The 24,798-nt window shown below is 40.8% G+C and overlaps 1 protein-coding gene across 3 annotated transcripts in view; it reads right to left on the bottom strand.

The window, feature by feature from the left end:
- Nucleotides 1-24,798, bottom strand: part of MYOF (myoferlin) — a gene marked incomplete in the record, with an annotated part of 231,955 nt that overhangs the window by 139,244 nt on the left and 67,913 nt on the right. For 2 of the 3 annotated variants that reach the window (XM_073596030.1, XM_073596031.1), the window contains 12 exon segments: nucleotides 4,063-4,101; nucleotides 5,487-5,569; nucleotides 5,951-5,994; nucleotides 7,617-7,685; nucleotides 7,781-7,884; nucleotides 8,678-8,804; nucleotides 11,319-11,434; nucleotides 11,975-12,005; nucleotides 13,181-13,231; nucleotides 15,757-15,819; nucleotides 18,312-18,440; nucleotides 22,014-22,168. In XM_073596030.1, coding sequence (XP_073452131.1) covers nucleotides 4,063-4,101; nucleotides 5,487-5,569; nucleotides 5,951-5,994; nucleotides 7,617-7,685; nucleotides 7,781-7,884; nucleotides 8,678-8,804; nucleotides 11,319-11,434; nucleotides 11,975-12,005; nucleotides 13,181-13,231; nucleotides 15,757-15,819; nucleotides 18,312-18,440; nucleotides 22,014-22,168 — 1,011 coding nt within the window. 3 annotated transcript variants of the gene reach the window in all.

The raw sequence follows: 24,798 nt of genomic DNA, 5'->3' as shown, positions 1-24,798 counted from the left end.
ATCAGTTGGTCGATCCACAGATCCCTCTACAGCAGGTATCCAGTTTTAAATATTTAAGCATCCACATTCAGAGGGACCCTCTCGATATTTAGATGACAACTTATACCCTGCGCTCCAACAATTTATCCACCGATGTAATATATGGAAGAATCTTCCACTCACTCCGATGGGGAGAGTAAATCTAATAAAAATGTCCTGCCTCCCTAAATTCCTCTACATCTTCCGCCAATCCCTATCCCAGCTGCTTTCTTCGCTAAACATGATCAAGCCATCACCTCATTTATCTGGGCGGGCTCGACCCCCTGCCAAACTTTGGGAAACACTATTGGGCTGCACAATTGGTCACGGTGAGGTGGTGGTTTGCTCAAAACATTTCCAACCCAGCGGTGAATCTGGAAGCAGCCATTCTAGGGTCCTACTCTGAACTTGACAATCTTGTATATCGAGGGCTCATCTGGAGGCAGCCATTCTAGGGTCCTACTCTGAACTTGGCAATCTTGTGTATCGAGGGCTCAAATATAGTTCCCAAGTAACCACTGCTATGAAAACAACACTTATGGCCTGGAAGCAGGTTACCCAACACCTTAGCGAGGCTGGCACCATATCGCCACAAACCCCACTATGGGGCAATCCCTCTCTACCTCATCTCAGATCTTTTCCAGATCCCCAGGTTCAGGCTAGATATATACGATTACAAAAATTAGTCATATTATGTCAGGAGGCCATCTCCTTCTCCTAGAGGAACTCAGGCGGCAATTTAAACTACCTTTGTGGATGTACTTTAGATATATGCAACTCAGACATGCCATACGGACCCAATTCCCTGATGGGATTGTTCTTACTGTACACTCAGTTGAATCCCTGTTTTCTGCTGCTGAAATCAGCCACACACTGTCCTCCATATACCTGAGACTTACCTGCAAAGATGCCTCGAACACACTCCGGTTGTTTGGAGTGTGGCAGGGGGACATTCCCGCTCTGACGGAGGAGGATTGGACTGAGGGTCTGCAACAATGTATCCCACTTATAATCTCAGCCAAGGACCGCTTTGTGCAACTAAAATTTTTGCATTGAGTGTACTACACTTCCTTCAGACTCTCCAGGATTTACCCGGATGTGGATGACACCTGCCCCAAATGCAGGCAGTCGGTGCAAACTTTTCATATGGTGTTGGAATACCCCCATATTCAAACCTTCTGGCAGGCAGTGGTCGCTGACTTGAATAGGGTTACAGGCCTCTCTCTGGACAGGGACCCACTTGTCTTTCTACTGGGCATTACTGACAATCTGGCAACCAAACACACTAAACTCTTCAAATTTTACGTGGCCTACTATGCTAGGAAGATGATTCTGTCCAGATGGAAGCTCCCAGATATCCCGCAGCTCTCAACATGGAGAGCACTTATTAACACTGTTCTAACCCTATACAAACCTACTTATATGGGACGCAACTGCCCTCAGAAATTTGACAAAATCTGGGCAACCTGGGTACAAGCTAGGCACCTCGTGATACAAACAACTTGGACAAAATGAGATATGGTACTAAATAACTGGCTGAGGGATCTGCAGGTATAGATAGATCCTCTTTGCCTACCAGATGCCGGGAAAATATCCCATGACCTAAGGTGGACGTGGCTTTTCCCCGTTCTCCCCCCCCCCCCTCCTAAAAATCACTGATCACCGCCATTACTAGTAAAAAAAAAAAAAACATAAATAAAAATGCAATAAATCTATTCCCTATTTTGTACACGCTATAACTTTTGCGCGAACCAATCAATATACGCTTATTGCGATTTTTTTTTTTACCAAAAATATGTATTAGAGTACATATTGGCCTAAACTGATGAAGAAATTTGTTTTACTTTGTTTTGGACATTTATTAAAGCAAAAAGTAAAAAATGTTTTTTTCAAAATGGGTCGGTCTTTTTGTTTATAGCGCAAAAAATAAAACCGCATAGGTGATCAAATACCACCAAAGGAAAGCTCTGTTTGTGGGGGAAAAAAAAACATAATTTTTGTTTGGGTACAACATTGCACGCCCGCGCAAATACAATACGATTAAAACAAAAATTGTAAAATCTGGTATCGTACAAGAAAAATTTTAGTGTTTGTCCATTCTAAAAATTTCAGACGAAAGCTGTGCACTCACGATCGGATTATCATACGATCGCTTCGAAAGTTTTTTTTTTTGTACGATTTTCTGATTGCGTGTGTGGGCCTTAAGAGACCAACGGGTTTCGTCCACAAAGACTTCAACTGGGGTTGAAGTCTTTGTAGACTAAACGCATTGGATTTGGATGAGTCCGCTCCATGTCATTGCGCCCCTTTCCAATATCTGTGAGATCAAATCATGGAGATGTTTTCTTGATGCCCGTTATTCCGGGATTTGTGCAAGTTTTCTACCTTTAATAAAATCCCTTGCTAAACAGTTTTACACAATGTGGAGATCTCTTGTTTTCTGTGGACGTTGGAGTCTATGATTTGACAAGTGGGTCTGTTGCTGTGAAGAACTTTGATGTCTTACCCTTGGATACAGTCTCTGTGACTACCATACTGATCATTATTACTACATGCTCGATTGATGCTGTCCTTTGGTAAGTGTATTCACTCCTCTCTCCTGGGTAGTGAATGCACTTGTCGCAGTGACTCCTTAAGCCATTTTTGGATTGTTCTTCATAACAATCATTTGAATGACCTTTTGTTTTTCCTTTACTATCTGATTACACGGTCATACGATTTAAAGTGGCTGTAAACCCACAAAAAAAAAACCTGCAAGACAAAGGCATACCGAGCTGGTATGCATAGCATACCAGCTCAATATGAAATACTCACCTTACATCGAAGCCCCCGCAGCGGTCCCAGCAACACTACTCTCCCCTGGCGACATGTCTCCCGGAGTTATTTCCGAGTATCGCAGGCTCTGGTGCTGTGATTGGCCAGAGCCGCGATGACGGTCATTCCTGCCGTTAGCGGCACATTAGCTGAAGCAACGGCACGAACGAGCTGTTGCTTCAGTGCGCATGCGTCGATGACGTTGGCACTTGCTGATACAGGGGATATCTCCTAAACCGTGCAGGTTTAGAAGATATCCACGGTAGCTACAGGTAAGCCTTTATTATAGGCTTACCTGTAGTGAAAAGTGGTTTGTAAGGGTTACAACCACTAAATCTTTCTATTTTCATATATGGAAGGTCTTATCATTGCACTTTATTATGTTTATATGCTAATGTCACTATTCATTTGTGCTGATGTTTTGTTATACATAGCGCTGCACTTTTTACTTCTATTCGTTATGCAATTTGTTGGATTGTAGTGCTGGCCGCTACTTTCGCAAGACTTTAGCGCAGTAATTGGTTTGTTTTTTTATAACCTTTCTATAGAATGTGAGGGCCTACTTAAACAGTTCATTCCATGTGTATCCAAATCAGACTGACCCTTGTACTACGTGGTTGCTGGCAGAGTTAAAGAAGACTGTACAATCACATTGCAATATGTGTAGCACACTTAATGTTACTCTAAAATGAAGATCAATGCAAGCCATATTTTCTTCCCAGTGAAGCCCAGTCATACATATTACTACATGGGAAATTGTATATTAATGCCAGTAGCAAACCAGAGGTTAGATTCGTTTTTAGCAGGAACTAGAAAAATGATAGCAGGAATCTGATTGGACAACATTTATAGCACCTTTTGGCTAAGGCAAATACAGATTTTGTATTTTCCTGATCAAAGTAAGGATTACAACAATCCAGTCTGTTTTATGTATTTTACAGAAATATGAAGGAAACACAAGCATATGAAGAAGCAGGATTTTTGCGGGTCCCAGTGCCAAAACTGTTTTCCATGTACAGTACAAGAAAGGGAAATGAGCATAGTAAATTAATGCATGGCAACCAATCTCTCAATAGTCTGACTGCTTTAAACCAATTCAAGATGAAATCTTATTGGTTGCCATGGATAACTGCTCATCACTGCTCTTTTGTAAAAAACTTTGTTCCTCTAAAGACTCATCTACAGTTTGGGCAGTGGGGTATGAAATCAAAATCACACCACAATAAACACCTTCCAGTGCTGAAGACCCAACTCCCGTTGTGTCATTGTCTATATTGCAAAAAGAAAACCGTTAAACATTTTATGATTTACAGTAACAGTGCAATAAACCATAATAACCTTTTTAATATTTTATAACAAATTAAATGAAGAATTGAAAAAGATTAACCTAAAGTGATATTAAAGGCAAGTTTTTACAAAAAACAAAACAAAAATAACACAACACACACACACACACATTATACTTACCGGCTCTGTGCAGTGGTTTTGATCAGAGCAGCCTCGATCCTCCTCTTCTCGGGTCCCTCTACTGCGCTCCTGGCCCCTTCTTCCTGCCAAGTACCTCTAGAGAAAATGGCTTACTATGGGGGCACCAGAGCAGGCTCGCTCCCAAGCCACTGCACTGCTCCTTTCACACACACAGCTGTGGCTTCGCTCCGCCCCCTCTCAATGGCTGTGTCTGACAGCAGTGGAAGTCAATGGCTTCCGATGCTGTCTCAGTCAATGAGGGACAGTCCCTGGAGAGCCGAGGCTCTTGTGCACATCACTGGATCGTGATGGGGCTTAGGAAAGTATTAGGGGGCTGCTGCACAGAGAAGGTTTTTTTACCTTCATGCATTCTATTCTAAAAAAAACTTGAGCCTTTAAAACCACTTTAGGGCATCAAAAAGTAATGTCATATTGCCTACTATAAACTTACAAAAAATGCAATGGTCTATATAAAAATGCATATTATTCTACATACAAAAAAAACTAAGTAAAGCAAAAATCAAACCACATCCTACACTTCTGTCACATTCTGTCACTAAGTAGCGACAAAAAAATCATAAATCTACAGCATCTTTCTCACTTTATCATTAAAAATATGCAACCAGCCATGACACATATTACAAAAGAATCTGTCAAAAAATAAAGACCAAGCTAGTTCCAGGGCACTGATGTCAAACCCTTTGATCGTCAAATTTTTTTCTTTTTTCTTTTCTTTATCAGGGGACTAGAATGGTTGGTAAAAAGCAGTTTTTGTCATGGACTTGTCTTTGAAGGTATTTTTTTTTTCTTTTGCCTTGTGGCAGATGCCTTTAATATTGAACATCAAAACCAGCAATGCTCTAGACAAGTGTTAAACTACTCAGAGCTCACCAAGTCTAGGCTTCTTATCAACAGGCCTTCTCCCCATAATCTGTCCAGTTCCCTAGAATGGTTGAACAGATTACCAAGAGAAGATCTGATGAAACCAAGCTTCAAGATGCATCTGGAAGCTTAAGCAGGGTCCGACTAGGAAGTGCTGGGGCTTGGTTCTCTTTATAATCCATAATGTAATTATATGCAGAGGAGTTCTACCAAAGCAGTGAGTAAAAGGGAGGGCAGAGGTCCATGAAAAAGGTAAAGAGGTCACCGTGTAGAAGGAAGGGGTCATAACTCATAATTGATCTCACCTTCCATTTCACCACCAGAAGCAGCAATCTTAGACAAGCTCAAAGAAGTTGTTCCAACTGCATCATTCTTGGTGAGTCTGTCCCTGCACAAAGCATTTGATAAACCCATACAATTCATTAAACAGAATGACATCAGATTACATTAGCATATTATTCCTCAATGGTAAGTGTAATAACCCTGTGTAAAGGTACCTTGGCACAATCTGATCAGTGAATACCGTACAATTGAATTGTTATTCATGGCCGCATAACATAATGGCATATTCAATAAAACTGCAGACAGCAATGGCAATATGCAAATTGCAGTACATTACAGCAATCAGATGTCAGTTAAAAGAAGCCAGGTCAGTGTAAATTGAATAGTGATTTGTTGCTATAGGCTTTTGCTTTCCATCTTACTGAATAAGCCCACCAGTCACTGGTTTACTCATTTTGAAAATCGTGTAACGCTGCCAATAACTTACCAGTCAAAAACTGTTAGCTTTATATTCTCACATATAGATGGGAACTGAAAAAGTAAACACATTTGGTCATTGTATATATTTACAGAATATATATTTATATTATATTTATGTCTATAAACAGACAGAATAGAATTTGTTGGTGCCCTTCTACAAAAAAAATAAAATAATGGAGAAACCCACAATTTTCTCTGAAATAACTTGAAAGTGACAAAATTGTCATCCATTATTGTTTTTTTCCCATATTTAATAAAATTAGACTCTTCTTTTGATTCAACTAAATATCTTAAACAAAATACAATGGCATTGAAAAAATGATGGTACCCGTAACATTATATTTTGTTGTACAAGCTTTCAGTCACTGCAAACCAGCAATTCCTCAGTGAAACCAAAAATTTGTTTGGGCCACTCTTCTCAAGCAGTTGCTCCAGCAGTCTCGGGTTTGAGGGGTGATTTTCTCCAGATTGCAGATTTCAACCCTTACAATAGAAGTTCTTCAAGTTTCAGATTAGCGATTACAGGAGGGACAATTCAGAAAAGCCCAATGTTTTGTTCTTAGCTATTCTTGGGTGACATTAACTGTGTTTGGATCGTTATCCTGATGGAGGAACCATGACCTGTGACAGACAGATTTCTGACAATGGGCAGTACGTCGCTCTCAAATTTCTTGATAGTCTTGAGATTTTTTTTGTCCCCTGCACAAATTTAAGACTCCCTTTGTTGGATGCAGAAAATCTGCCCCAACAAAAAAAACTGAGCTTCTTCCATGTCTCACAGTAACTATGGTGTTCTTTGAACGCTTGCCTTTGAACTTAGAAAAAAAGCTCAATTATTTTCTATTTATTCAACAGACTTTCTCCTAGAAACATCATGCCTTGTCAATATGCATTTTAACAATTCCAATATGGCTTTTTGTGTTTTTCTTTCAACAATGCAAACCTCCTGGGTCTTCATCCTTGGAGCGCACCTGTCGCTCAAAGAGCGAGGGATGGTGAGATCAGACAGCAATGTACCTTCACCATGGAATACAGCTTGCATCCCTTTGGAAGTGTTCCTTGGCTGTTTGCCTACCATTTACATTATCCTTCTGTTCAATTTGGGGTTTATTTTCTTCCTGCGACCACATTCAGGGAAGCTGGCTACACTCCCATAGGCCTTAAAACGTAATATTTGCAACTGTGTTCACAGTAACTTCAAGCTGTTCGGAGGCTGTCTTTACCTTTGACATACAGGCCTATAATTTTCTTTCTGATCTCAGACAAATCTCTCCATTGCTTTCTCTGGTCCACGATCAATCAGTGTGGTGCACAAAACGATACTAAACAGCATAAAAAGACTACATTTGTCAATTTAAATAGGCTGATTAAAAGATAGAAGGCATTTGTGATTTTAGTTAGAAACAGATAAGTTTAAAATATCATGATCCACTTATCTATAATCTTTTCTAGGGGTACCAACAAATATCTACAGGCCATTTTTGATTTTCTTTGTAGAATATAAAATAATTTATCTTTCTTCACCTCTCATTTGCTTTATTCTGACATACCAAAGGCATTCAGGTATACACAAGACAATTGTTTTTAGTTTTATCAATTCAGGAGGAATGAAACATCGTTTCAATGAATTGTACGGGCACCAACAATTTTGTTTATGCCTGTATGTCTCAAACCTTTATCTGAAGATTAACAGCTTGGTTCCACTCCGGATTTGCGTTCTTCTCTATTGTTTTAGTAGAGACCTAAAAAAGAAAAAAAAAAAATATATAGGAAGTATAGACAGGGATCACACAAAAACAAAAAAGTAACATGTGGTTTGATATTGTGATGGAAATACCTTTTTTCCAGCAAATGACACTTCTACAAAGGGGTCGACTAGATTTTTCTTGTCCGAGTCTCCTCCAAACAGTTCCTTAACTGACTGTGCAAAAGCATCATCCACTATAGAAAGACACACGATATACTGATCATTTATCTTTACTTCGATATTCATAAATATTCATTTATTAAATTCATTTTCAAACATAGCTTTTATTGGTGTGCCACAGTAATAGGATTAGGCTACTTAGATTAGCTCAACAATGTATCTACTTCTGAGTCCCTGAAGTCAGGGGCTGATCCATGACTTCTACTTTTTACTTCTCAACTGTATGCTCACATTACAATCTCTACAAACAAAGCAGCATTGCTCAACAATCCTTTTTATTCTGTTTGGTTCTTGAGTTAGACCTACAAGTAATCAATTCTTCAGCTTAATTTCTGAAGAAATCAATATATGTATGAGGCTACTTTGATTTACTTAGGAGTCTTATCAGCAATTACAAGTGTTGTTCCCCTTTGATAACCCCTGATGGCCTAAAAAAACATAGTGGAATACTGGGCCATGGTACACGCCTGGTTTTCTATAGACCCAAAACATGGTTAGTTTAATAGTCTATGCACATATAAAAAGATCTTGTGACTCATTCACTCAAAAATAATGGCACGTTAACCAATCCAAGAAAAACAAGGAGACCTGATGTAGCTTGGTAGGTAGTGCTCAAATCGATGACATCTGTGTTGCTACATGGATTCTATATACGTAGGTCTACTTTAGAGGTGTTCTTTCTGTGGTAATTTGTAAAGATACATGGTGCAGAGTTAAGCCAACCCTAACCAAAATGATGTCAAGTGCAAAGTTAAACCACCCTGACCAAATGATGAACCAGTTCATTATGTAGAAATAGCTCCATACTCTGTGGAATATCCTCAGCTCTGTAGATTTTCAGGAGGAAGGTGACCCATCTAAGTGTTGCTCCAGGAGGAAGGAGGAGATTACTTTCTACATCATCAGCCTCATTTTCCTTTTCTCTCTTTTCCACCTGAAAATAAGCAAGTATTACATGCTATGGCCATGTTATTTGAAAGTGAAGACAGTCAGTATCAATGCTATTTAGGGAAACTGTCAAGAAGGGCATACCAGCAAACAGAATGGCTCTTCTGGACAGCATCCTGTGCATAGGCACAGGCCAATTAATATTTCTATACATGCACATAGGAAACATGCATGTGCTCAGGCATATTCCGTGTGCATATTTGTTACTCCCATTGGCGTCAAGCGGGCTATTTAGACCGAGCCTGTACTAGGTTTCAGTGCAGTTTTGTCTACAGCGTTCCTGTGCATACCTGCAACCTGCATTTGTCTACGGTTTCTGACCCAGCTTGTCTTGACTACTCCTGAACTCCACTGACCCAGTCTTCCCTCTGATCTTGCTTCTGCCTTGCTGCGGCTCTGTTACCGACTCAGCCTGTAACCTGACTTCACTCCTGCCTATGCATCTGGTCTGCCTGACTCTGTCCCCATCACTGCTGGACTGCCTGCTGCGAGCCTCTGTCTATATTCCTCTGTTCACCACCTGTCTGCTTCCAGCCTGTACCTGTCTGCTGTCGCATGACATCCATCCAGCATTCCTGTTCCGCTGTGGTCTGATGGTCTTCCCCTGCTTGATCCAGAGAGTCCATCCAGCCCTGATGCTAGCAAGAACAACCACTTGTGCTACTCTGTACTCCTGTACCTCCCTGTCTGCTATCAGGACTCCCCGAGTCAGAAGGGTAAGAGGCCTTCCTCATCGGATCAGGCTCTTCAACCAGGTATGTGACTAAAACACTGCAACTGTGCTCAAATGAGAATAATTTCCTGAATCTGAGCCCTATGTGATCCTCTGCAGCATAATCCAGAGGGCACCCCATAGGCAAGGTGGAGATGGAGGGCAAAAGGGGAGCCTGCCCTGGACGCAGTGGCCGGAGGGGTTGGGAGCAAGTCAGAGCCACACTTTCCAGCTGCCTGAATGATGGGTGCGATGCTGCCCTCACTCTTGTCATTCAAACTGGAGTCCAGTGCAGGGGTCATGATTGCTGCTGGAGGGGGGATTCTGCTCTTTCCTCCCTCCAACAGCAGTGTAAAGTGGGCCAGAGAGAAGGCAGGGCAATGCCTGTGCTGAGGACAGACACCTTTCTCAGCAAAGGCACCTGAAGGAGAATGAGGGCAGATTGCCCTTCTTCCCACCTCCCTCATCATGTACATATCAAATGATTGGGACAGGGGAAGAAGACACAGCTTCCTTCATTCCCGGGTAGTTGCCTGCCTGACACTGAACTGTAAGTGCATAGAGGGTGGGGGAGCAAGTTAACCCCAGAGCTCCCCTCTCCCTCTCATAAGCACCCTACATCCCGGGCTCATATAAACTTGTGGTTGGGGAGCCGTAAAAACGCACAGTTGAGCTGTCATTTTTATTACCCTCCAACCACTTTCCCTTAGGGATCATATAGATTTTTGTTGCATCTCAGAGTTGTGTGCAGGCAGCCTAAAGAAGAGGATGCCGATGCAGCAGCTGCATGGATACAGTCGCATGAATGACAGGAATTAATCCTCCTGTCATGTTCGGTAGGCAGTACCACCTGTCAAACACAACCCATTCAACTCAACGGGGCTGCGTTGCAACTGTGTGCCATGCAGGCAGTTGGTGCAGGCTTTCAAGGGTTAAAGCAGAGTTTGAGCAGATGACAGAATGCCTCTTCACCGCCTGTCAAATGCCCTCAAAATTATAATCCACCACAGATCACTCAGATAAAACTGGGGTAAACTAACCCACAGGGCCCCTTAGTTAAATGCAACCCCCCCCCTCCCACCCCCTCTTCTCCTTTCATACCACTGCCAAATCAGTCCACCTGACATCACCTACACAGGGACATTTTCCATTTATGTGACACTACTGATGCAAGGGCATTTTTTTCTTCTAGATGCAGGTCTCTTTATCCTTTCCAGTGCCACCACGGAAATAGGGATTTTTATTATTTCTTTATTTTCTAGTAACACAACAGATGCAGGGAGATTTTTAATTTTATTGACACTAACACAGATACATTTTTCCTTTCAGTGACATTAACAGCCTTGTGGCACCTTTTCTTTTTAGGGGCATCACTGACGTAGGGGCATTTCTTTCTTTCAGTGACACCACCAACATGGGCATTTTTTCCCTCACACCTATGTTGGGGGAATTCTTTCTACATCACGGTTAGCCCCATATTTTACTGCAGGATAAAACACGTACTGCTATCAAAATCATATGTTACAAGCGTTTTGGTGCATCATGTTGCTTGCATTGATATTAACCCACCAGGGGGTGGTGCAATTTGGTATCTTCACCCTGGGCACTGAATGACCTTGTCCAGCAACTGCCCACAGAGCCCCTTAGATTGTAATTCCAGTTTGACCAATTTAAAAGTAAGGTTGGATTCTGCTTGCTTGTATTACAGCAAGTAACTAAACCCTTCTCAGTTGCATAGGGTAATTGTTTTAATTCATATACAATTGTGTACATCGCAGAAGAACTCACAGGAGGCTCGTCACCGGTGCCAATGACAAACATGCTGACTTTAAGATATCCCTTAGCCCCGGCATTTTGGTCATCAGGATCCTGGAGCAGGACCCACTTCCTCATGACTGCATGACCTATTGAGAAGAAAAAGAAATAAATCACATTTCCTGGCTGTCACTATACTCCAATCATTTATAAAAAAATAAATAAATAAATAAAAAAAACAACACACCACACACACACACACACACACACACACACACGCAAAATAACAGGCAGACTGAATTATAAAGAAACATTTCCAGATATATCAGACAGAAATTTAGGGACCAATTACAACCCAAAAATTTTTTTTCCCGATTAGAAACCATTTTCATCTATGCAGCAGTCTGTGTAATCTGATTCCCCTGCCACTATTTCACTGAACAGAAACAGAATGAGCCCAACAAAAACTGCAGCTATTGTGTTCAGATATCACCCCCATGTCTACAAGAAGTAAATGTAATTTAATTTGTAATATTTCATACTTCTCATAAAAAAAGTTTGAGCTTACTAAAGGAAAAATACATAAAAGGAACACTAGAATCCTTTTAAAGCAGGTAAATAAATCTTGTATTGTCACAGCAAAATTAAAAAAAAAAAAAAGAAGAGAAAAAAAATATATTATTTCTTACTTGGTTCATCGTATACAAATCCAACATCAAGCTAGAATTGTAAAAGAAACAAATTTGTTATACTTTTTTCCAAGACAGAAAATCACAATGCATTTAAAATTAATACTCTTGGGAATTGAACAGAAAGATCCTATTTTTTGAAGCATCCAAGAACTATAAGAAGCCAGGGGCTTACTTGGCCCATTAACCATTTTTGACGTTAACCATTTTTCAGTGGTCTGAACCCAACATGTAGTACGATCCCAATAAAACCTTAAGTTGTGCTGCCTGTAGCTTTGCAGTGACCTCCTTTATAATAAAGTATAATTATGCCTGTGGAGGGAGTTCCCACACAAATCCCAAACACCAGCAAGCCAGTTCACCAATGAAGGGTAATATCCCCAGACTTCATTGCAGATTAGTTGTACTTGCTGCAAAAATGGCTGCCACCAGGTATGCAAACTTAATTCAGAGCTTGTGGAAAACTGACACAAAATGATAATGGGTGGGTTACCAGAATAATTTAAATGGGTATTAAACCCAACACAAAAAATGTAATATAATTGTAGTTTACCAATCATTAGGACGTAGTGGCTGCATTCGTTTTCTTTTTTTTTTTTTAGGCTCCCCCCCCCCCCTGTGTGTTTTCACCTGTTGATCCTGCTAGTCATACACTTCCTGTATTAGAGCTGTATTAGAGTGCCCCCAGATTTAGATGTAACAAATTGCTATGACTTTTGGGATATAAGGTTTTATAAATAAAAGGTGACCATTTTAAGCAGTCTTGCCAGTGATAAATGGTTTGTCTCAAGCCCCTAGCTGCTACAGCTTGTTCTGTAGAAAAACAGCCTCGATCACTAGGTGAAAATAAAAGGAAAATGTTTATAAAAAAAAAAAAAAAAAAAAAAAAGTAGCTATCTCATCTAAGAATCAGTAAGCTTTAATATAATAAATATTTTTGATTTAAATGCTGCCTAAGTCATATTTACTTTTACAGGTTAGGCCAAGAGTTACATTTTGTGGTTCACTAACTTTGTGTCAGTTTTTGGGCACAATAAAATTCATTTTCTGTCGTGAAACATTTTGGAACCTGAAACAGTCATGGCAAAACCCGATCACACTAGTTTTGATTTGCCAGCACAAAAAACAGAAGAGAGCTACTCCTTTTTCCAGCACAGAGAGCAAACCTATGCTGTCCATGCCCCCTGCAGAGCTTTTTTTTTTTACCTTGAATTCTCCTATTAAACTGTCTGCTCGAATAGACCCAGAGTTGAATAACTGGTAGAAAAAGAAAGAAAAAATAGTAAGTTTTATACAAAAAGTGGTTCACAAGCACGTACAGACTGCAAATCCTTTTCTGGGCAAGAAGAAATATCAGCTACTTCAAAAGGTAAATAATGCGCATGCAACTGTAATCCTAACATCGATCCAAGAAATCATTTTATGAACTAAAACTGCACACTATATAATAGGAATAGCTATGCAGTAAAATAATTTGGGGCCTCATCAAAATCTCAAAGTAGCCTGGGAACAAGGAAACCGTATGAGTGAGGCCCAAAGAACCATTATGATAATTTGTAAGATGTCTACTACTAGCATCCACAAAACTCCTCAAAAATATTAATCTGTAGATATAAAACAATGGGGTTTATTTACTAAGGGCAAAAAGACTGTGCACTTTGCAAATGAGCAGAGCTTAGTAAATGAGCAGAAGCTCTACTGACTATCATCTAATCATGTACAAGCAGAAAGAAAAAAAAAAAAAAAAAAAAGTTTGCACGCGATTGGGTATTCTTTGCAAAGTGAAGCTTTACCTTATTTTCTAAGCTCTGGGGCAACTTCACTTTGAAAAGTGCACAGTCTATTTGCTTTTAGACGCCTTTCACACTGGGGCTCTTTGCAGGTGCTACAGCTCTAAAAATAGCGCCTGCAAAGCACCCTGAAAGAGCCGCTCCTCTCTCTTCAGTGTGAAAGCCCCGAGGGTAAAAAAAAGTCCTGCTAGCAGCATCTTTGGAGAGGTGAAGGAGCGGTATGTATACCCTCCACCACCGCTCCTGCCCATTGAAAATCAATGGGCAGTGCGGCTATACCGCCGGCAAAGCGCTGCTGCAGCAGTGCTTTGCGGGTGGTTTTAACCCTTTTTCAGCCGATACCCCCCAAATACGACGGTAAAGCGCTGCAGAAAATAGCGGCGCTTTACCGCCGACGCCCCAGTATGAAAGGGGCCCAAGTAAATCAACCCCTATGATTTCACCTAAACAAAACAGTCAGGTCCACATCAAAGAAAAGATACAATAATAATACTTCTGCACTAAGGTTTGGGATCATTCCTTGAGGGGAATTCTCTCTACACACCAGGAAACTCAGGCACATATTCCAGGTAAATCTTCCAAACACTTGGCCTTGCTGCCCTCTTTAGATTGGGAAATCCATGTGCACCAAGCACAAAACTACAAGCAAAGGCCTTGTGCATTTCCAAAGATTACAACCAGAACAGATGGAGCTCTTCCTGTAAGACCAAGCAGATTTCCAAGAGTTCTGCAGACGCCAACATGTTTCGAGGGTGCCCCCTCCCTCTCAGAGTTCTGAGGAAACGCGTTAACATCTGCAGAACTCTGGGACACCTGCTTGGTCTTACAGGAGGAGCGCCAACTGTTCGGGTTGTTCTGTTGGAAACTTATGATGGGTTTCATGCATGGTTTGTGGTGGCTTCATGCACTGCATGGTTTGTGAGTGTATCACTTTTAAAGTTCAAATGAATTGAATCTTGGGTAATGCATAAGGCTGATGCGCCTTCTCTTGTTCTTTTGTGCATTTCACATTTTTTGGAGCCCTGCATAAGAGAAGACACCAAGTTTGCTTGCCATTAATTTTGTTAGCCTGCAAAATGTCTCATGTTTAGGTCCACACTTCCTACTATCATAGCTCTGAGCCCTTCCAACTGCCTTACCTCTGTCCAATAAGTCAGTAAACTCATTCTCATTGGACGGATGGATGGAAGCTGGAGGAATTTAGCCGAAATGGAGCAAAAATGTTTTCTTGGATCATAAATGTAATAGCAGGCATATTATGGTGTCTTGTGTACATCAAACATTCTAATGTAGCAGCTGAGAAGACTTGCAACATTGTATCTTGTATGCAGCTGGGAGAAGAGCCTTGCAACATTGCATCTTGTATATTGACAGATCTTTTAAAAGAGATTGTGATAATTGGTCATATTTCTCTCCTGAGTCACAGGAGTACACTTACTTTTGCACTCCTGGGACCAAGTGTAAATTTATAGCAGGTGATATATTACCTCGTCAGCTGGCATCACAAAGCTGCGCCAAACTCTGGAAGGATTATGACCATATTCGGGATTGACAGCTGGCTGTGCCTCTTAAGGCTGAGATCCAAAGCCAACTATGCCCACCACTCTCCAGCACATCGTTCTAGTGAGCAGTGAGAAGAGCGAGAACTTGGCAATCATCGGTCAAGTGATTGCTCAGCTCTCGCTCTTAGAGCAGATGAGGGACAGCTGCAGCATCAGACTGGTGCTGAAACAGAGGTGAGTATGTAAGTTTGTTTTTTTTATAACCCCAAATTTCTCCTTTAAAGTGCTGGCGAGGATATAAAGTTGTTTTTGGTCTCTGCAGTAAATAAGTGTTTTTGTTTTGTTTGTTTTTTAGTACAAAGGAGTTTGACATTGTTTTATGTCGTGTTGCCCACTAACTTCAGTAAAAGGCCCTAGAAAAAAATGGCACTGCCAATGATCTCTTGATCGACCATGATTTAAAAATTCCGCAATATAATTTATTTCTTACTCTGATTGATACGGACTCATCAAAAAGCTCAGATGGCGACATATTCACATTGTAGAAAAAGATCTGTAGAATAAAAAAAAAATAACATTTCAAATAAGGGATAACACAGAATGGAGCATGGTCACAAGCAGGGATAAACGGAGGAGTGTTTGGATCCTAATCTGAACCCACCTAAGATATCCCACCAGGAAGCTGTTGCCTGTTCTGGACCAATCATAAGTGGCCAAGGTGTTCCCTGCTCTGTAGCTGCATGCATACAAGGAGCATGTATATGTAAGGTTGCAGGGAGGGGAATGCCTCGCTCACTTACGATTGGCTTCGTGCAGTGACAGTTTGTTGGAGGGATACCTCAGGTTGGTTTCGGACTAGGATCCAAACACACCTGAGGTCATCCCTAACCACAAGTTCTAATATATATAAAAAGATAGAGTTTTCTTTATATATAGGCTATATCTAAAGAGAAGGAAGGAATTAGGCCCCTTTCACACTGGGGCGGTGGGGGCGTCGGCGGTACAACAGCGCTATTTTTAGCGCTGCTGTACCGTCGTTCTTGTAGCTGTATTCGGCCGCTAGCAGTGCGGTTTTAACCCCCGCTGGCGGCCGAAAAAGGGTTAAAATCACTCGTACAGCGCGGCTATAGCCGCGGTATAGCCGCGCTGTCCCATTGATTTCAATGGGCAGGAGCGGTTTAGGAGCAGTGAATACACCGCTCCTTCATCGCTCCAAAGAAGCGGTTTGCAGGACTTTTTTCACCGTCCTGCCAGCGCACCGCTTCAGTGTGAAAGCCCTCGGGCTTTCACACTGAACAAACAGCGGAGGCTGTTTAGGGGCGGTTTGCAGGTGGTATTTTTAGCGCAATAACGCCTGCAAACCGCCTCAGTGTGAAAGGGGCCTAATAGAAATTAGAAAAGCAGTTATATTATACTAAATTTTGAACAACTTCAGCCCAGTAAAAAAAAAACAAAAAACAAAAAAAAAAAAAAAAAACCAAAACCTCTAAAAAGGATGTTGTGGAAATAAAATAAAATATTAAAATTTAAATAATTTATATAATGCTAATACTTTCTCTGTCATCAGTCTCTGGACCCAAAAGAAGCTCAGAAGACATTACTACATAGCACGTAAAAGGGAAGAACAAAAACTCAAAACTTTTTTTTTTTTTTCTTTTTGTGAAGCTACGAATTGCCCATGCAAGACAAGCAACAGATACACTTTAATGCCGGAACTACTAGAAGCAAAACACTTGCCCTTTTTTCAGTCCCTCCCCCCCGATTAGTCTGCCTAGGGGTGGATAGTATGGCGACAATAGCCCTTTTAGACCCCTAATGCCTTATTAAAGAGAACCTATCACCAACCAGTCCTCTGATGAAAAAAAAAATGAATTTGTTAAAAAATGTAAATAAAGTTACACCCACCCAAGCACTTAAAATCTCACTGCAAAAAATCGTTTAACACCCTGCACTTGCATGCACCCATAAATGTAAATGCATGGTTTAGGGTGCCTACACATGAAAATGTTTATGTTACATATCACCGGGGAGACCAAAGTGAGCAATAATGCTAGGCCCATTAATTACGGTTAACGCTAAACTGATGACTTTTAACGGTTTTTAAAAGCATCGCCTATATGGTACCGAAGTGTGTTGCCATTTCATGGGCGCACAGTTTTAAGGGTTGACATGCTGGGTATCCATTTACTCAGCTCAACCTCATCTCTTTAAATTTTACCATGAAAATTGGGCAAGAAGTTTCATTAGAGCCGTTTCACACTGGAGCGGAAGCAGTAAAGTGCCGCTAGTTGTTGCGGTGCTTTTACCGCTGTTATGCTATGCGGGCGGGAGCAGAGTGCTTTTAACCCCTTAGAAGGGGTTAAAAAAAAAAAAAAAGAAAAAAAAGGGGTTAAAAGCGCCCGTGTATCGCTGCTGCCGAAGTGATAAACCAATCCTAAAATGCCGCTTGCAGGACTTTTTCTAACGTCCTGCAAGCGCACCGATCCAGTGCTTTCACACTGGGCCTGCAGGGGAGGAGTTTTTCAGGTGCTTTACAGGCACTATTTTTAGCCCTTTAGTGCCTGATAAACGCCTCAGTTTGGGAAGGGGTCTTAATGTGCCCTAAAATTAACTTTAGTGTATTTTTCATTGAAAATTTACATTTCAAAAACCATTGCGCTAATATTGTGTGGCATAAAAAATTGGAAGTACCACTATTTCATTCTCTAGGGTAACTGCTTTCAGAAAATATATAAAGTTTTGGTGTTTTACGTAATCTTCAGGACTAAAATGATTATTTTTTTTTTTTATACATGCAAAAAAAATTTAAAAACGGCTTTGTCAGTATAAAGGTTAAAATGTTAACCTTATTCTGTGACGGTTTCGATTCAAAGATTGTCTTCAAACCATAAAATAAGAGGTTACTAGCGCAAGCATTTTAAAACAACTATTACAATCACTAATGGTAGTTTCACAAACATTCCACTAGGTGACACGCCTGAAATGCAAATAGTGGAGCTCCTAACAACTGAAATATATATAGCTGGAGGTCAATGGAGAACATACCTCATCGAAATATGGGTTGTTTCCTCTTTTGATTCTTGTCCTGTGGGTCTGTCCACAGATGCTAACTTTCGCAACCGGTTTTATGTTATTACCAGACAGTTGACGTCCTTCAATCACCCGAACACGAATCTGAAAAGAATGCGAAACCATGACTATAGTCACCTTCAGCCAAAAAAAGATATCACATGAATAAAGAAGAGAATACCAGGCGTTATCAGCGACATATAAATACCTATTGTACCCTATGACTACACACCTATTTTAATCACCTTGAACTGAGGAAGTTGCCATTTAAAGCCAGGAAAAACGTATTTGGTGAAATAAAGTAATTGGATGTTTTACTAAAGCAGGCAACTCATGTCTATCCTTTGAATAAGGACTTTGGGTGCCTCTGACAACTGAACGACCGACAGGCTTTTTTTGTGCTCCTCTTATCAGCCACATATCCTTGAAAAACTATTTTATTTTATACTTTGAAGTAAAGAAGGGTTAGAACCTTTTTTTTTTTTGCCACGTGTGTCCATTGGGGAGATTAGTCCGATAGCTGAAACAGGAAGTGAAAGGAAATCCTTCCAAAGTGAGGGAATCCTTGGTTTTTGTCACCAGAACTCTCCCCTCAAATCCTTTTCTGGTGTCAACCCAAAATTTGGGATTCTCTCTCACTTTTGGTGAGAACAGTAAACAGGACAAATAGAGAGGGTGGGGCACAGATGGCAATAAAAACCTGACAGGTGTTCTAATCCTGCTCTACTCTATCCAAAACTAAAACAAGGTTTTGCCTTTATTTACACTTCAAGAAATCTAAAATGGCTATTTCTTCATTTATTATAAATAGTCCACTATAAAATGTTACAAACATTTGTATTTTCTAATTAATTTTGAAGCACTGTCCCATGCAAAGCAGATGAATGTAATTCATTTTTTTATAATTTGCCATCCCTAACCTTTGGTAAATAGCTTTGTCACACAAATCAAATGTTCACCTAGGAAAATAAAATTGTCCAATAAAAAAAAAAAATAAATAAAAAAACACACTGGTATTAACCAACAGTGGCCCCCCAAAAAAATGATATGTTGGTACATTTATAAACCACAGCACTGTTTACAAATGAGCTTTGCACTTTCCTTGGTAATTTAAATTTAGTTCTTGGAGTAGGAGGAAAGCCATCACGAAGACTAACAATTCAGGTCACATGACTGACAAATCATGTGACAAGACCATCTCACCCAAGAGTGTTCTCTGCACTGCAGCTTTATGCAGAGAGTACACCCTTTGACTTCTTTAAATAGATGAATACCTGTAAGAGTTGTTTCTATAGATCAGGGGGTCTCAAACTGGCAGCTCTCCAGCTGTTGCGAAACTACAAGTCCCATGAGGCATTGCAAGGCTGACAGTTACAAGCATGACTCCCACAGGCAGATTCGTGATGGGACTTGTAGTTTTGCAACAGCTGAAGGGCTGCCAGTTTGAGACCCCTGCTATAGATCCAAATCCAATCAAAAAGAATGTGCTTTATCAGTTCACATTGAAGGAAAACAAGGACGTGCTGGGGCTAAGCTACACTTAAGCCGGCCATAGGCAGGTCAAATCATGGCAGGTTCAGAATGGAGATTTAAACCATGTTTGGGCAGACTGTTTTTACCCAAGTTTAATCGATCAACTTTGGTGCAACCGCAATGTCGGCTTTTTCAAGCGATTATTGCCGGCGGCAATTTTTTTGTGGGTTTACCCAGCCTGGGATGGCCCCCTCCTAGAAAACAGTAGCTTCACTGGAGAGATTCCTCCATCAACAGGTCAGTGTTGAGCGATTTTCTTTCCTGCAAACAAATCGCAGCACCTATGGCCAGATTTACAGTGCAGTCTGGATATTCCTGTATGATTTATCTCAAAACATCAACAGAGGGGTCTAAGGTTTATGTCACACTGTTGCTAGTGACACCCCACCGATGGCAGAATTACCAAGGTACAGCTGTCACTTTACCCAATGGAAGTCACTCCCCTGCGGCTAAAAGCTGCAGGATCGTAATTGCTAGCAATAGTGAAGGGAAGGGATGAACATCTCGCTGGTAGAACCAGCAAGACAAACGACAGCACAGGAGAAGGTAAGAGGACTCTTCATGACTGTTGTCAGCGACAGGGCCATATTCAGATTACTTTATATGGTATTGATTCTATAGCTGGCCATGGATGGATTGAAATGTGGCCAGTTCAGCAGGGACCGGCTGAATTTGCAATCAGTCTATAGCTGTTCCCAGTTGTGAGAAGTCTATCTAATGATCAACTTATTATGAACGCGTTTATTGTAAAAAAAAAATTAGATAAGCTCTAAACAGTGTATTCTGACAGCAGAGTCCCCACTGTCAGAATACAACAACACAATGGGGAGGATCCCCCCCCCCCCCCCCCCCCCCCATCTACCTCGCTTATGTGGATGGGAGAATCCATTCAGTTCGGATCAAAAAAAAAAAAAAAAACCTGATCCACATATGGCCAACTTAACTTGTACAACTGCAAAGTTAACGTGTATGTAAATGATAACGATGAACTTGAGTTACTTGCTACACTATGGTCAGTTAGATAAACTACTGAAAATGTTTTGTTACATCTGTTCAAAGGGGTACAAAAAAATATCTGTAATTCAGAGTTGCCATGTGTCTTGTGCACAATTTCTGTGCCATCTAAAATAGTCTAATTATTCCTAGTTTTTATTTTGGGACTACAAAATTATTAGTCTCTATTTTGTGCATAATAAAGGGTGGAAAAGGAAAATGGGCAAGGCTGACACCACAAAAATGCTGTGTATTCAGACTACTACTAGAGGACTTAGGAGCTGAGCACAATTCTGGTCTTTAAAAAGGATAAAACATGTTGAAATGTGCATGTATTGGAGAGATGTACTGCATATATGTTTTTTTTCTCCCTCACATATACTGCAAATAATCACCCTCTACCCAAAACGAACAGAACAACCTTTTGATAAAAAGATTTTGCTTACAGCAAGTTGCCCTTAAAGTTGTGATAGGTCTGGTCTACTCAAAGCTATACGAGTGAAAGGCAAGTATAATTATTAGAAGAGGGCTATACCATTCACACTTAACATTACCTCTACTGTTTAAAAGCGGAACCCAACCCAAAGGGGAGGCTCTGCTTGTTTGCCTCCTCCCGCCTCCTCTGATGCCACATTTGGCACCTTTCCGGGGGGGGGGGGGGGTTTTGACAGGTACCAGCTCCCACTTCCAGCTGATCTGGCCGCAACAAACTCATCCGGAAGTTTGGCTCCGCTCCTCCTTTCCTCGCCATTCACAAAGTGCAGTGCGCTTCCCAAATGCTCAGCAGGGAACTGGCTGTAAAGCCGCAAGGCTTCACTGCCGGTTTCCCTTAACTGAGATGGCGGCAGCAGCACCCGAGAGCCGATTAAAAAAATTGGCTCGGGTGAAGACACAGCCGGATTAGTGTACAGGTAAGTGTCCTAATATTAAAAGTCAGTAGCTACAGTATTGGTAGCTGCTGACTTAATTTTTTTCTGAAGAAGCCTGGAACGCCTCTTTAATCTGAATAATCCCCTCTAAAAGGACCCTGCTAAAAAAATAAAATAAAAATAAAAAACCCAAAGGAGAATCTGAATGTAGGTTTTTAGAGATGGTGGCCTGTTAATTTCCTCATCAAGTATACACATCTTATATGTTCAGCCATGAATTTACCTGGAAGTCTTGAGGTTTGTTTGAAAGAATCCTCCTGGTTTTCTTTCCTTTGGTAAGACGTCGAGCGAGTTGATTTTCTGTCTGACCGGGAGCACCTGGTATAAATGGGTTAAATCCCGAGTCCACAACATCTCCATCTTCTTCTTCATCATTGTCTGAATGGGAAATGATTAATGGAGTGATTTGTGTAAATATAGTTTTAGAGGATGAAAAAAATTTGTATACAGCACTGTCACTTTAAATGTGTCAAAAGCTAAACCATCTGTATGCAAATCGCATCTAAATTAATTGAACATACCCCATTGTATTTCTGACTGCTGCTGTTCACCAGAAAGACCAAAATTTGGCCCTTTGTGTGATCACGCATTACCTATACAACAGAGCTGTCATAAAATAAGACCAAACAAAATCAAATATTATCCAAAGCAGTAAATACAGTAAATATCTAAATATAAAACAAACAGTCCCATATATTTCAAAAGTCCATCAAAAACTATATTCTTCCATTATAAAGTGCTTCATTGTGCAAAGAACAGCTCTTAGTGCTCCACAAAGTGCTCCATGCCAATGCTGTGCTTCCGCACACTCACCGGATCAAATTGACCTTATGCTTGTCAAGCACAAATGTCTTAGCAAGCTTGGGGAACGACCTCCTGTGTACTTTGCAGGCAAGGTTCAGCCTCTCCACCTCAGTTCACCTCTCTCGATGCTCACACAGTTGTCATTAATACTTGTGTACCTGCAAAAAGATAATTTTGTCCAGACAGTATCCCGATCAAGTCAGCGACCAAACTTTTCACCACTGCAGTTTGGTCACCAAACTATGCTCATCCTAAGACCATGGCCTACAACATGTTCTTTTGGAACTTCTCTGAATTGCAGGAATTATTTTGACTTGGAGACACTCTAAAAATGAGTCTTTCCAGTGGAGAAACAATGTTTTTTTTCAGGAGATAAAAACATTGGCTCTCCCCTGGAAATCCACTGGAGTGTTTCCAGGTCAATATAATTCCTGCAATACAAAAGACGTTGACCTGATTGTGCTGCCTAGATCAGAAGACTGTCTGGACAGAATTATCTTTTTGCAGGTACACAAGTATTAAGGACAACTGTGTGAGCATCGAGAGAGGTGAACCTTGCTGCCAGAGTACACAGGAGGATTGTTCCCTAAGCTTGCTATGACTTTTATGCTGAACAAGCATAAGCCCTGGTTCACATTGATGCGATTGGGCATGCGATTTAACATGTCAAGTTGGCAGCAATGGCAGCATCTGCATCCCAAAAGTAGTTTCTGTTCTACTTTTAGTAATTTTGGGGTGTGATTTCCATTGACATCTGTGCAGAAACCCACATAGATGTCTCTGAAATCGCCCCCAAAATCGGGGCTGACATGCAGGAATGAAATTGTGCGAGTTCAGCTGAACTCGCACGATTTCATTCCCGCAGTCCAATTGAACCAGGGCTCAAGTCCACTTGATCCGATGAGTGTGTGGAAGCACAGCATCGGCACAGAGCACTTTGTGGAGAACAAAGAGCAGTTATATGAGCATAGAGCACTTTCATCTGCACAATGAAGCATTTTATATTGGAGGAATATCGTTTTTTGATGAACTTTCGAAATATATGGGCCTGTTTGTTTTATATTTACTGCATTGGATAATATTTTATTTGGTCTGATTTTATGACAGCACTGTGATATAGGTAGTTTGAGGTTTTAGAGGATGGCCCTCTCTGCAGGGCCAATCTGACCACCCTAGGGGAAGAAATGCCTCATAAATTTAGAACATAACTCTACTAACCTCTGAATTGCCCTGTAATAAGCCTGTACCTAGAAAAGACTACCCTTGCTCCCTCAATTCAGTCACACCAACATGGCCTTTATTAGTCAGTCAGTCAACTGGACTTGTTCTGTAATGTTGAAGCAGTTTTTGCCATGAATACAAATAGCTTCCGCAATTTAAGGTGAGAAAGCTACTTAGTTTTCAACATCATAGAACAAGTTCAGTTGAATGTGACCAAATAGTACCGGATAAACCATGACCTGGATAACAACTTTTAAAGCCAAGTTTACATGCTTATCTAGCCAACAGACAAGCCTCTGGTCATTTGGATGTTGCCTTACATCAGACCACCTTTGCATACCTATGGCAAGCTATAGAAGATTTATTATGTCTTTACAACTATCATAAAGAGCTTATAATGAAGCTAGACCTTTAGTTACAATTGTTAATGTTGCTAGTTTATAATGGGCTGGGGGCTAGTTAAAGAATGTGAAGGTAAACACAAAAGGATTTTGTTACCAGTGCCTCCATTTACTTAAGTCAAACACTGCAGAAATTAACTCATAACTTTTGTAAAAATAAGAAATGTTTGAACAAGGCAATCCCCAGCTGTCTGGGGCTGTGTGTATGTGACTGCTATTTATACATAGCCATTTATGGAGTTCAAAAGCCTAGCAAAATGACAGTTTAATGTATGGTCACATGTTTTCAAACTACACCCAGACATGCATGGTTAACAGGAAGTGAACAGTGGTAATCCATGTGCAGAGCCAACAAGAAGAACAGGTTCAGAAAAACGGCAAACAAAGGATTTGTTTCACCTTAAACAAGCTCTATATCCTCTGTTCGGCAAACATGACTAATAGGTTTTAAAGGAAAAAAGAAAGTGTACAGTGCAGGAAGAGTTAACATATGACGTAGGTGCTAACCACACTAAGCGTCTGGAAACATTCCTCTCAAAGTTTAGCTGAAAATGGAAACCACTTTATATGCATGGCAGGTAG

The sequence above is a fragment of the Aquarana catesbeiana genome, linkage group LG08 (genome assembly GCF_042186555.1).
Source record: "Aquarana catesbeiana isolate 2022-GZ linkage group LG08, ASM4218655v1, whole genome shotgun sequence".
NCBI classification, from domain to species: Eukaryota; Metazoa; Chordata; class Amphibia; order Anura; family Ranidae; genus Aquarana; species Aquarana catesbeiana.
This window is presented reverse-complemented; position numbering and strand designations above follow the sequence as displayed.